The sequence below is a fragment of the Marmota marmota genome, unplaced genomic scaffold (assembly GCF_001458135.2).
Source record: "Marmota marmota marmota unplaced genomic scaffold, marMar, whole genome shotgun sequence".
Taxonomy (NCBI): domain Eukaryota; kingdom Metazoa; phylum Chordata; class Mammalia; order Rodentia; family Sciuridae; genus Marmota; species Marmota marmota.
Genome location: NW_026000101.1, coordinates 14,352,495 through 14,364,624, shown reverse-complemented (window position 1 = coordinate 14,364,624; position 12,130 = coordinate 14,352,495). Strand labels below are relative to the sequence as shown.

The window sequence follows — 12,130 nt, the reverse complement described above, 5'->3', positions numbered from 1 at the left end:
ACTTGCATTAATTATTCTTTTTTAATATTTTTAGTTGTAGATGGATACAATACCTTTATTTTATTTATATTCATGTGGTGCTGAGGATCGAACCCAGGGCCTCACACATGCTAGGCAAGCGCTCTACCACTGAGCCACAACCCAGCCCTAATTATTCTTTTTCTCACAAAATGTTTGCTTACCCCTAAAGCCATTGTTGACTTTGTGTGTTTTTTCTTTTTAATCCAATGTGCAACTAGGTGGCACAGGGTGCTTTTAAAAGGGATCCTGGCCAATGGACTGGTCTCCGTGTACGAGCTGGACTACGGCAAGCATGAGTTAGTCAACGTGAGGAAAGTACAGCCCCTGGTGGACATGTTCCGAAAGCTGCCGTTCCAGGCAGTCACCGCTCAACTTGCAGGTAACTTCTGGAGAAGCTGAACTCCTGCTGCAAAGTGGCTTACATTGTCCTTTTGTCCTGGGTACTTAGTTCTAAGTGCAGAGTCGTTGGCCCATTGAGTTTTTGGTGCTTTTTTCTGTATTTTTTTTAAACACTAACAACATCCTGACCATAGTGGAAATAATTTTAATGAACCTTTCAGTCAAGTTCTTCCATTATATCTACCGTTCCTATTCTCTGTTTCTGGTTTCGTGCATGAGTATATTTTTAAAGCTGCAATCCTAGTACACGTGCATTATTGCATTCTGCTCTTCATTTTAGCATTTTGTTCCCTAATAGTTTTGGGGGTGGTTATTTCATGGTTTTGCTCATTATTATTTTCCCCCCAGTACTGGAGATTGAACCCAGGGCCTCATGTGTGCTATGCACACATTCTACCACTTAGCCACAGTCCTTGTTTATTTATTTTTGGCACTAGGGAGTGAACCCAGGGGCACTTACCACTGAGCTATATCCTTAGCCTTATTTTTAAATTATTTTTTCATTTTGAGACAGGATCTCACTAACCTGCTAAGGCTGGCCTCAAATTTGTGATCCTCCTGCCTCAACCTCCCACATTGCTGGGATTATAGGCATGTACCAGCTGCGTCTAGCCCCTGCTATTAATTTTTAAGGTGTAAAATATTCCATTGAACTGACATTTCCCTATTGTTGAATAATTAGGTCATTTACAGTTTTTACTGTAATATTAAGAGAAACTTTGCAGATATGTATACTAGCAAAAACAAAAACACAATTGAAGCAATCTAATAATCAAATGGAGACAATTTCATTTTTATTATCGCACAAGTTTATTTGTTGCATAAATTATACTTTACCCAGTGGAGTATTACACAATCATATGACACTGGTGGGTCATTTTCATGGCCAAGTGAGTTTCCAATTTGCATCACAACTGACAGCATGCAATAGTATGAAATTTCGCCACATTCACACCTGCCTCTTGACATTAAAATGTGAGGTGCTGGGCCTCAGGGTGTGGCTTGGTAGCAGAGCACTTGCCTAGCATGCATGAGCTCCTTCCCCAGCACTAGAAAAAAAAAATTAAATCAAAGCTGGCCTCAAATTTGGTACTAGATTTAGTAAGTGTTCAGTGATGCCTCTTCGCAGTCCCGTCTAATGAGGTTCTCCTTTGATCTTTTGTGAGAGCAGTGGAGATGTGGGTGGCTCCTAGTGAGCTCCCACCATTAGAGAGCATGAGCTGTTGGATGGAGCTCGACCCAAAGGCCTGTCAGCATCAGCAGAGGACTTTGAGGCCAGGAGGCCTGAGGAGGGCAGACACTGGGAGTCAGCTGGCTCTCTGTGTCCTGCCACACTGGGATAGGGGGCATTGTGACCATGACACAGTGCCATCCTGATTGATCTCTTTGCTACTGCCTGTAGTCCTCAGCCCCACTTAGCCCAATATGTATCACGGGGACAGAGTGATTTGATCTCAGAAAGAAATTATATCTTAGATTCTTATTTGTTAGAAAGCTACTTATTGTCTTATTTTGAAACATTTGACATTTTGTCTGTCTCTTTCTACTAGAATTCAAAGGACATTCTCGTGATAACGAGAAATAAAGCAAAAATGATGCTTTGCACATGACTTGGTGCCAGTTAGTCAGCTTTGGACTCAAATCTCTTAAGTAGCTTTTTGAGATTTAATGGTTACTTGTTTCATTTTCACTTTTAATGCTTAAGTTTTGCTAATTACACATTCTGTCAAACATGATCATCCAACTTCCCAGAGAAGGAGTCCCTGTGAGGAATGAGTGCCTGAAACCATCATCCCCATCGCTGGCATGGCAGTTAATGGTTGCTGTGCTTACTCCGTGCTAGGGACTCTGCAAGCCACTTAGATCTGTCTCCTCGTCTAGTATGTGCATCCCATGTTATAAAGTTCCCTCTAAGCACTGCTTGTGCTGCATCCCACAAATTCTGATATGCTGTATTTTCATTTTCATTTAACTCAAAATATTTTTAAATTTCTCTTGATATTTTTTTGACTCATGTGTTATTCATTCTCCAAGTGTTTGAGCATTTTCCAGCTATCTTCTTGTGTTGATGTCTAATTTAACTCTGTTGTGGTCTGAGAGCAGACATTGTGTGATTTCTGTTCTTTTAAATGTGTTAAGGTGTTTTTTCTGTCCCAGAATGTGGTCTTCCTTGGTATATGTTCTATGTGCTTAGAAAGAATTGTAGTCTGCTACTGTTGGAAGAAGTAGCCAATAGATGTCACTTTTAGTAGTCAGAAGGAAGTAGTCTAGAGATGTCAGTGGATTTATAGTGCTGTTGAGTTCAGTATGTCCTTACTGACTTTCTGCCTGCTGATCTGTCCATTTCTGATAGGTGGCCGTTACAGTGTCTGACTGTGACATTGGATTCATCTGTATCTCCTTGCAGTTCTGTCCTTTTTTGCCTCATGTGTTGACATTCTGATGTTAGCTGCATGCCCATTAGGGATTGTTAATGTCTTCTTGAAGAACTGACCCCTTGACCATTATGTAATGCTTCTCTTTGTCTTGCACTGAAGTCCACTCTCTCTGAAATTACTACACCTATTTCTGCTTTCTTTCAATTAATATCAGCATAGTATATCATTCTCCAGCCCTTTACTTTTCTTTATATTGTCTTTAAAATGGATTTATTTTTGATAACATGTAAGTGAGTCTGTGTCTTGATCCACTCTGATAATCTCTTTTAATTTGTGTATTTAGACTAGTAACATTTAAAGTGATTATCAATATGGTTTGAGTGATACCTACCATATTTATTGCTTTTTTTCATTTGTAGTCTATGTTCTGAGTTTGTTTGTTTATAGTACCAGAGATTGAATCCAGGGCCTCATGCTTGTTAGGCATAATTGGTCTTATTTTTGTCTTCCACACTTTCTGCTTTTCTTGATTTTAATTGAGCATTTTAAATGGTCCTATTTTTCTCCTTTCTTAATATATCAATCCTATTTCTTTTACTCTACTTTACTTTTTTCAGTGGTTGCCATAGAGTTTGACGTACACATTTACAAGTAATCTAACTGGACTATTGTTTTCTTTTTTCTGTGGTGCTGGAAATTGAACCCAGGGCTTCACATATGCTAAGCAGACACTCTACCACTGAGCCATATCCCCAACTCCAAAGTCTACTTTTTTATATATATTTATTTTTTAGGTGTAGTTGGACACAATACCTTTATTTCACTTATTTATTTTTATGTGGTGCTGAGGATCAAACTTGGGGTCTCGCACGTGTGAGGCGAGCACTTTACCGCTGAGCCACAACCCCAGCCCCCCAAATCTACTTTTAATAGTTATCCTGCTTCAAAGGTAGTACAACCTTATAACCAAACAGTTCCTTCTTCCTGTCCTTGCCTTATTGCAGCTACTCATTTCACTTATTTGTACAGGCATATATAACCAAATATGCTGCTGTTGTTTTTATCTTGAACAAACAGTTATCTGTTAGATCAGTGGAGAGTAAGAAAAATAAAATCTTACCTTCACTTATTCATTCTCTAATGCTTTTCCTTTCTTTATGTAGATCCAAGTTTACTTTTCCTTTCCTTTGCAGAGCTTCTTTTAACATCTCTTCCAAGGTGCCTACTGGTACCAGACTCCTCCAGTTTCCAGGGTTTGGCTTGGTTTTATTTTTTAGGTGGTCCCAGAGTCTGCACCTGGGCCCTCTCACCTGCTAGGCAAGCACAGCCACTGAGCTCCACCCCAGCCTCTCTCCTTCACTCTTGAAGGGTAATCTCACAGGATACAGAATTCTGGTTGTGGGTTTCTTTCTCTGAGCACTCCACTCTCCTTGCTTGCATGGTTTCTGAGAAGGTAGATGTCATTCTTTTCTTTGTTCCTCTGTAGGTGAGGTGGTTTTCCCCTCTGCCTTCTTTTGAGATTTTTCTTTCTCTTTGATTTCCTAAAATTTCAACATGATATGCCTTGATGTTTTGGAGAGGACATTGAGCCTCCTCAGTGTTCTGAGTTTCCTGGACCTATGGTCTGGTGTGTGACACTAATTTGAGGAAATTTTCAGTCATTTATTCAGATAGTTGCATTCCTTTCTCTTTCTTCTCTTTCAGTTTCCCGTCATACACATTGTGGCACCGTGGGTAGTTGTCCCCTGGTTCTTGGATATTCTGTTGTGGGTTTATTTCATCCTTTTTCTCTTTGCCTTTCAGTTTGGGAAGTTTCTATTGTCACATCCTCAAGAACAAAGATTTTTTTCCTCAGCCTGTCCAGTCTACACAGGCACCTGCTAGAGAGAGAGGAGTGACGTAGACTGGGAGTTTCATGGGAGTCGCCTGTTGGGACAGGGGCATTCCAAGTGTTTTTGATCTCTAACTTTTCTTCTTTATTTTTTCTTAAAATTTACATCTTTCTGTCATCCATTGGGTGGGGCATAGGTTTTTGGGGTGTGAGTGCTGGAGCTGGAACCCAGGGCCTCACACACATTAAGCAACCACTGAGCTACCCCAAGCCCCAGCCACGTGTCCTTACGCTGTCCACTTCATCCATTAAAGCCCTTAGCATATTAATCATAGTTCTTTTAAATTCCTGGTCTGATCTTTCCAGCATTCCTGTCATATCTGAGTCTGATTCTAATGCTTGTTCAATCTCTTCAAACCGCGTTTTTTGCCTTTGGCATGACTTGTGAAAGGTGGACACAGTGTCCTGGGGAAAGGAGCTCTGGTAAACAGGCCTTTGGTAATGCCATGGCAAGGTGGTGTTGGGGTTGCAGTCCCATGCGTGGCTAGGGCTGAATCTGGTGAGCCTCTGCCCCAGCTTTGAACTTGCCCAGAGCTTCTCAGGGTTTCCCCTTAGGTGGGGTAGGGTGGCTAGAGGAGAGAGGAGTTGGACAGTTCCCTTCTCCAGGTGGATTAGGCTCTAGTGGAACCCCAGCATGCGGTCAGGTGCTATTAGAACCATTTTTCCTGAGAACAGGGCTTATTAGGAGCCACCCCCTACTAGAAGCCCAAGGGGACTTTTCTCTGCTGTTCACTGTGAGAACCTGGAGAGAGGAGGTCATATTCTTGGAGGGAAAACTCTCAGACTTTTCTACAAGCCTCCAGCTGTTCCTCATTCTGCCTCTTGGTCATTGGTTTGTGCTCCAGCAAGTTGTGACTCACAGTATCTGCCTGTCTCTCCAGTTTAGGGGGCAAAAGACTACTCTGTGACCCTACTTTTCAGTGTTTTTAACATTTTACTTATTGTTAAGATGAAACAATAACTTCTGAATTTCTTGCATGCCGAGCCAAAATGCAGAAATTCTGCCAGCCACTTCATTAGATTCTCCCTGTTGGGAGTCTTGGTCCTGTTACTGTGACTATAATGCAGATCAGGAAAGAGCAGCTGAGAGAAGTACCACCCCAGGCCCACAGCCTTGACCCCGCAGTCTGCCTCTCTGTGCTCGCCTTGTTTTACTGTGTGCTTCCTCCTCGGAGAGTAAGGTGTAGCAGACCTGGATTTGGGTCCCTTAACTGCTCAGCCTGTCCCCATAACAGTCAGTCCCCGTCCTCCTTGTGTCTCTGAATGTTGGGTCAGATGAGCAAGTGCGGATGAAATCCCCTTGTAGACTAAAACTGCACAAACGCATGTTTCGTTTACACTTAACAGAAACTCGGTGCTGCTCTGGGATCCCATCTCCAAGCCCAGTTCCTCTTCTAGGCTCACCTCTGCTAAGCCTTTCTTCCTACAGACTTGCTCTTAACTCTGAGCATCAGATGACTCATCCGAAGGGAGGAAAACAGCTAGAGTGGACGTGATGGAGTGTCTCTTGCTCAAACACGCAGGCACCCGCTAGAGAGAGGAGTGACGTAGACTGAGAGTTTCATGGGAGTCACCTGTTGGGACATTGCTATTGACGTCATTACTTTGGTAGACTTGGTTCACATCCACCCAAGCCCTGTGAAATTTGGGAATACCCCTCTAACCAAATAATTTTGGAACCTAAGTGGAATCCACAGGGTGTCCTGAGTGTATAAATGAAAGTACTTCAAGGTTCTCTAGGGTCCTTGGGCCAAATCCCTTACCCACTCACAAAAGGGGTCCCTGGGTGCTTACCTCCCAAGGCTCCCAATGAGTCATCGCTTCACTCTGTCTTCAAGGATAACATGACATCCTTTGCAGCAGTTCTGCCTGGGTGTGCATTCAGTTTCTGGATCATAAAGTAAAGGAGCCGCACTATCGGGTCATTCCTTACCTTACTGATCAGGCTCTAGAAGGGTTACCTTTTTCCTTCTTAAGTAACATGGCTCTCAAAAATTGTCAAAGCTGCTAAAGATAATGATGAGACTTCTAAACTTCTCGTGGGAAATTCTTAATAATCCAAGTCTTTAGCCTTCTTGCTATGTAGATAACAAGTCTTCTAAAATTATATCTAAAACCCCCAGACTTTCATTCCTTGGGACATAATTCATAGTTTGTCTAATCTAATATATGTGGTCTTAATTTATATTAATAGTTTCTTGAAAAATATTTTTTCTTATCTCAATTTCATTTTCAGATCTTACATAGAATTCTCTAACTTGATCTCAAGTTCAAAAGTTAAAAGATGCACAGGGCTTAAAATTCATCTGGCAAACCAGTTTCTTTTGTGATAGGTAAACTGAGGCCTGAGAGAGGAGCCAAGTTGTTTAGGGTCATACCACTTGATAGAGGAAGAGCTGGGAATAGTAACACATATCCTAACTTTGAATGCATGGTCTTTTCCATGGTGCTGGGTATAATTTTTAAAAACTATACTGTAAATAGATCAGATATCAAGTCTTTTCTATTTTAAACTATATTTGGTCCATCAGGAAAAAAAAAACTTAGAAAAAAATTTCACTAATATCATTGACATTTATTTCCCCTGGATATGTCAATTATTAGTTTAAATTTACATAGACTTTATGTAAGGGAAATGTGTGTAATCTTTGGGGGCGGGGGGCGGTACTGGGGATTGAACCCAGAGGTGCTTTACCACCAAGCACATTCTCAGCCCTTTTTATTTTTTATTTTGAGACAGGGTTTCACTTAGTTGCTTGGAGCCTCCCTACGTTGCTAAGGCCTTGAACTTATCATCCTCCTGTCTCAGCCTCCTGAGTAGCATCTCGAAGTAAACTCGTGTTTGTAGGTAAAGGCTTATAGAAGTGGCTCCACTAGAGTAGAACTATAAGCTGGACGGGTTTATGATTGTTCTGCAACCATCTTCTGGTGTAGACAGGTCTAATCTGGGATGCTCAAGTTACTCTGGAATTGACTGAATGTTTTTCCAGGATAATGGATCAAAGAACGGCCATTGACACCTCACTGCTCCCCTGCTCCCTGTCTTTCCCCTAGGAGTGAAGTGCAGCCAGTGGTCTGAGGAGGCTTCAATGGTGTTTCGAAATCATGTGGAGAAGAAACCTCTGGTGGCACTGGTGCAGACGGTTATTGAACATGCTAACCCTTGGGACCGGAAAGTAGTGGTCTATCTAGTGGACACATCGCTGCCAGACACTGATACCTGGATTCATGATTTTATGTCTCAATATCTGGTAGAGCTTTCAAGAGTTAATTAATCACTGCTTCTGAGACCTTGATGACTAATTCAGATTTTTTTAGCAATAACAAAATGTAGTAGGCTTTAAAAACATATTTCTGCTACATGGCTCTGACTGTTGTGGGGGATTGAAACGAAAATGCTTATGTTTGATGAAAGATATTTAACAAGTTTTGTTTTAACAGAGTTGACTTTTCAAAGAAAATTGCACTTGAATTATTACTATAATATTAGAATAAAAATGTTTATCAATATAAAAACTGACTACCTTGTAATTTCTAGGCTTTATGATCATAAGGTGAAAGTTTCCTTTTCTGTTCGTGTCTTCTTGCAATGCTGAATTCCTCTCCAGTTAAACGGAATTTTATGACTTGACCGTACCCTGATATGGTGGTGTATCCCAAAGCATGTGAAGATTTGTCCTGACTCATTAGCATATCAGCACTGTCACAGACCAGGCAAACTAGCACACACCCTTGACTCCAGACCTTCAGTGGCTTCTCATTGTCCACAGAGTCCAGACCCAAGGACAGGCCTTCCACAGCCCCTGCCCAGACTTGTCCACACATCCTGCTTCAGCCACATTGAACCTTTATCTGGTCCCTGAACCTCATGCATTTTCATCCAGGACTGCTGACGTTCTATAGCAAGACTCGCTACGCTCAAACTGTGTTTGTTTATTCCCACAACCTGCAGCTCATTCTCCCCATCTGTTTTCCATGCTTGATCCCCACAGCTGACCACAAGCCCTCCCTGGTGCCACTTTCTACTCCATAGTACTCTCTTGGTCCCATATCTCAGTGCACTTCAGGGTACACAACTAGTTATCTGTACCCACCACCTCAGGGAGGGGAGGGACAGGCTTAGTCATCTCTTTATCCAGCAGTTCTCTGTAAAGGTTTGACAGCTGGTCTGGCTGGTGAGAAGATGAATCTTGATTTCTATTGTCAGATGGTTTGCTTGCTGTCTATACTCCCACCATTGTTGCTTTCTGGCTAATAATGTGACATCACTGGATGTGGAGTTAGGAAGGGAGGCACCTATGTGGCTCTTATGGCCCTAGATAATGGACTCCAGCACACACTGTGTCATTGACAATGGACAGAATGGCATCTTCCCTAGTCAGGCACTTGTTATATGCTTGCTAACTGATGAGTAGATACAGGGGCTTTAACCCTGATGTAAAGATGAAGTGGAGAGGCCCTGGACTGAGTGGAGCAATGGAGACTGCTAAGGTAGCTCAGTGCCATTGCGCTTGCCTAGCATGCAGGAAGCCCTGGGGTCCAAAACCCAGCACCAGAAGAAAAAAAAAAAAATGTGATGGGAATGAAGGAAAAAAATATTGAAATTTAATTTAGTTAGCATAGGTAAGAAGACAAGAAAAAGTGAAGTCAGATCTTAAGGACTAGGGTGATGATCCTTACCCAGTTTGAATGGAAGATTAATATTTTGGTTTTCCACATACTGAATTTAAACCAACAGATCTCTGTGTGAAGATACATACAAACTATTAGAAATATGGGGTGAACTTAAGGGGAGAAAACCAGGCTGTAGATGACCACTCTTAAAGTCATTGGTGTTTACTCGAGAAAGTTTTTACTTGAGAAAACAAAACAAAACAAAAAAAGTAGAGACAAGATAACAGTAGAAATTATCTCTAGCTTTAAAAAAAATTTAATATTTACAATTAAAGTGGTTCAAAATTCAAGTGTATTATGCCAATTGATTAAAATATTTATGATGAAATTTTAAAATTCTGATGTTTAAGTGAAATAAAATAGTGTGGATTTTTTTATAATGGTCTCTTTTCCTACCCCCCCCCCAAAAAAAGGAAAAAATTATCAAATGTCTACAAGTAAGGAAGAAGTGGTTTCTACTTCACCGACTTTAGAAAATGTTTCCATTTTTAAATCAATTAGTTGTTGATGTAAGTGTAAAATTAATCTGGTGCTAGGACAGTTTGACAAATTACTTGGCCTCTCCCTCATACCATATTCCTAAGTCAGTTCCAGGTGGATTGAAAACCTAAACAGTGAAAGCTAAGACAGAAAAACACCTTCAAAATTCGGGACTAGGAAAGAATTCTTAAACGGGACACACAAAGTACTACCAATAAGGAAAACAGATTGATACATCGTATTAAAACTAAGAGCACCTTTCCTGAAAAGACATTGTTAAGAAGGTGAGATAGCAAAGCAGAGTAGAGGAATATCCCCCCCTGAGAAGTATATTGAATGTTCAATACAACTATTCAGAAGAAAAATGGGCAATACATTTGAACAAATACCTCACAAAGGAGGAAATCCAACTGACCATATAAAAAGGCCAATATAAAAGGGGTCAACCCATTAGAACACGGGAAAGGCTAGCTGGAACCTCAACTAGATACCATTACTCATGGACCAGAATGACTGTTTCAGTTTCCTCAGTGGTATGGAAGACGTAAAACTGCTGTGTAACACAGTAATACCTTTGGAAGAGTTCAGGCTTCTCTCTTCTAAAGTTAAGGTTGGTCATACTCTGCAACCCTGTACTTCAAACAGCAGTGTGTGCGCTGGTGCAGAATAGATTGGCAAAAAATGTTACAGTAACACTTTTCATAGCAGTTACAGGACTATGTTCGTTAATAGTAAAATGGATTTTTTTTAAGAGAGCGAGACAATTTTTTAATATTTATTTTTTAGTTTTCGGTGGACACAACTTTATTTTTATGTGGTGCTGAGGATCGAACCCAGCAGCCCTGCGCATGCCAGACAAGCACGCTACCGCTTGAGCCACATTCCTAGCCCAATAGTAAAATGGATTTTTTTCAACTAATGATATATTCATACGATGGAAAACTCCACGGCAATAAGAAAGAACAAATTGCAGGTACATGAAACATCATGGATTTATCTCACAGAGTTGAGCAAATAGAGACAAATTGTAGAGGCTCAGGAAATCAGGATAGATTACCCTAAGGGTCAAGAAGTTGAGCATCTTTGGGAGGGAGCTAAGACCAAGAAGCAACAGGCTGGTTTCTGGGCTTCTGACATGTCCTGACTGAGGACTGGTTTGCACAAATATTCATGCCTTTAAAAGTCAGGAAATAGCCAGGCCAGATGGTGCACATCTGTAATCCCAGCAACTCAGGAGGCTGAGGCAGGAAGATCAAAAGTTCAAGGCCAGCCTCAGCAATTTAGGAGACCCTGTCTGGAAAAATCAAAAGGTGTGAGGGTGTAGATCAGTGGTAGAGTGTCACTTGGTCAATCCCCAGTATTAAGAAAGAGGAGAGAATAGAAAAGAAAAAATCAGGGAGCACATTTATGTTGTGTGCTCCTATATGTCTGTGAGACCACAACAAAAATGTTTAAATAATCTGAAATATTAAATCACTGCTTTATTTTAAAATATATGGCACATACGCCTTGAAAAGAGTCTTGCACCTGTGAGAGTTTTATAATATAGAAATACATCTTTGTAAAAATATTTTAAAATGTTTTTTAAAGTGTTTCTCTCATTAGTAATCTATATACCAGGATTAAAGAGCTTATTTTATTAGGGTTTCCTCCTTCAAAAACTTTTCCACAATAATACAAATGGAGATGTGTCCCCACATCCCTACAAATTCCTTTGTATGAGCAATTTGTTTTATTATAATACTTAAAATTTCTGTTTGGGTTTAGGTGATGTGTTCTGGAAAACACAGCCTTTTGAGAAAGTGAGATTTTTTGTGGTGGTTATTTTAAGACGTTCGTTTGGACACTCCATTCTCCCTCAGTAGAGTGGAGAGAATGCATTCGATTCTGTGTTGGAATTACACGTTCACCAAATGATAGTTATTAAAGCCTGGGCTCCTGCCAGACCTAGCTGGGCTGCTAAGATGGGATGGATCGCTACTTCAATGCAAGGAGAAGGTGCAGCAGCCGATGGGCTGGCCTTGCTCCTTCCACTGTTGAGGACCTCTTAAAAATTCTAGACCCCGAGGGAATTAAAAATCTGCCCACCTTTTTCCAAACAACTCTACATCGCTTAAACTTCCTGGGGTAAGTGGGAAAGGGCAGATAACACATCCCCTGGGCTGCGGAGCCGGCTTCCAAGCCTGTTTTGTTTTTTGCCCTGAGCTCCCACCCAGCGGGTGTCGTTCTCGGCCGGGGACCTTGCGCTGAGCTCGGGCGACCCCGAGTTGGGGGTGGGGAGGGCGGC

The 12,130-nt window shown here is 41.3% G+C and overlaps 2 protein-coding genes across 3 annotated transcripts in view; both read left to right on the top strand.

The window, feature by feature from the left end:
• The window catches only part of Tdrd7 (tudor domain containing 7), a 71,872-nt gene extending 63,667 nt beyond the window's left edge, over positions 1-8,205 (top strand). For both annotated transcript variants that reach the window (XM_015492287.2, XM_015492288.2), the window contains exons 16-17: positions 240-400; positions 7,744-8,205. In XM_015492287.2, the coding sequence (XP_015347773.1) occupies positions 240-400; positions 7,744-7,964 (382 nt within the window). In that variant the 3' untranslated portion in view covers positions 7,965-8,205. The remainder of the gene's footprint in view (positions 1-239; positions 401-7,743) is intronic.
• A 3,610-nt stretch (positions 8,206-11,815) lies between these two features.
• Tmod1 (tropomodulin 1) overlaps positions 11,816-12,130 on the top strand; it is a 76,033-nt gene continuing 75,718 nt past the window's right edge. Inside the window, exon 1 of the mRNA XM_015492286.2 lies at positions 11,816-11,970. The gene's annotated coding sequence lies outside the window, so the exon portion shown is untranslated. The remainder of the gene's footprint in view (positions 11,971-12,130) is intronic.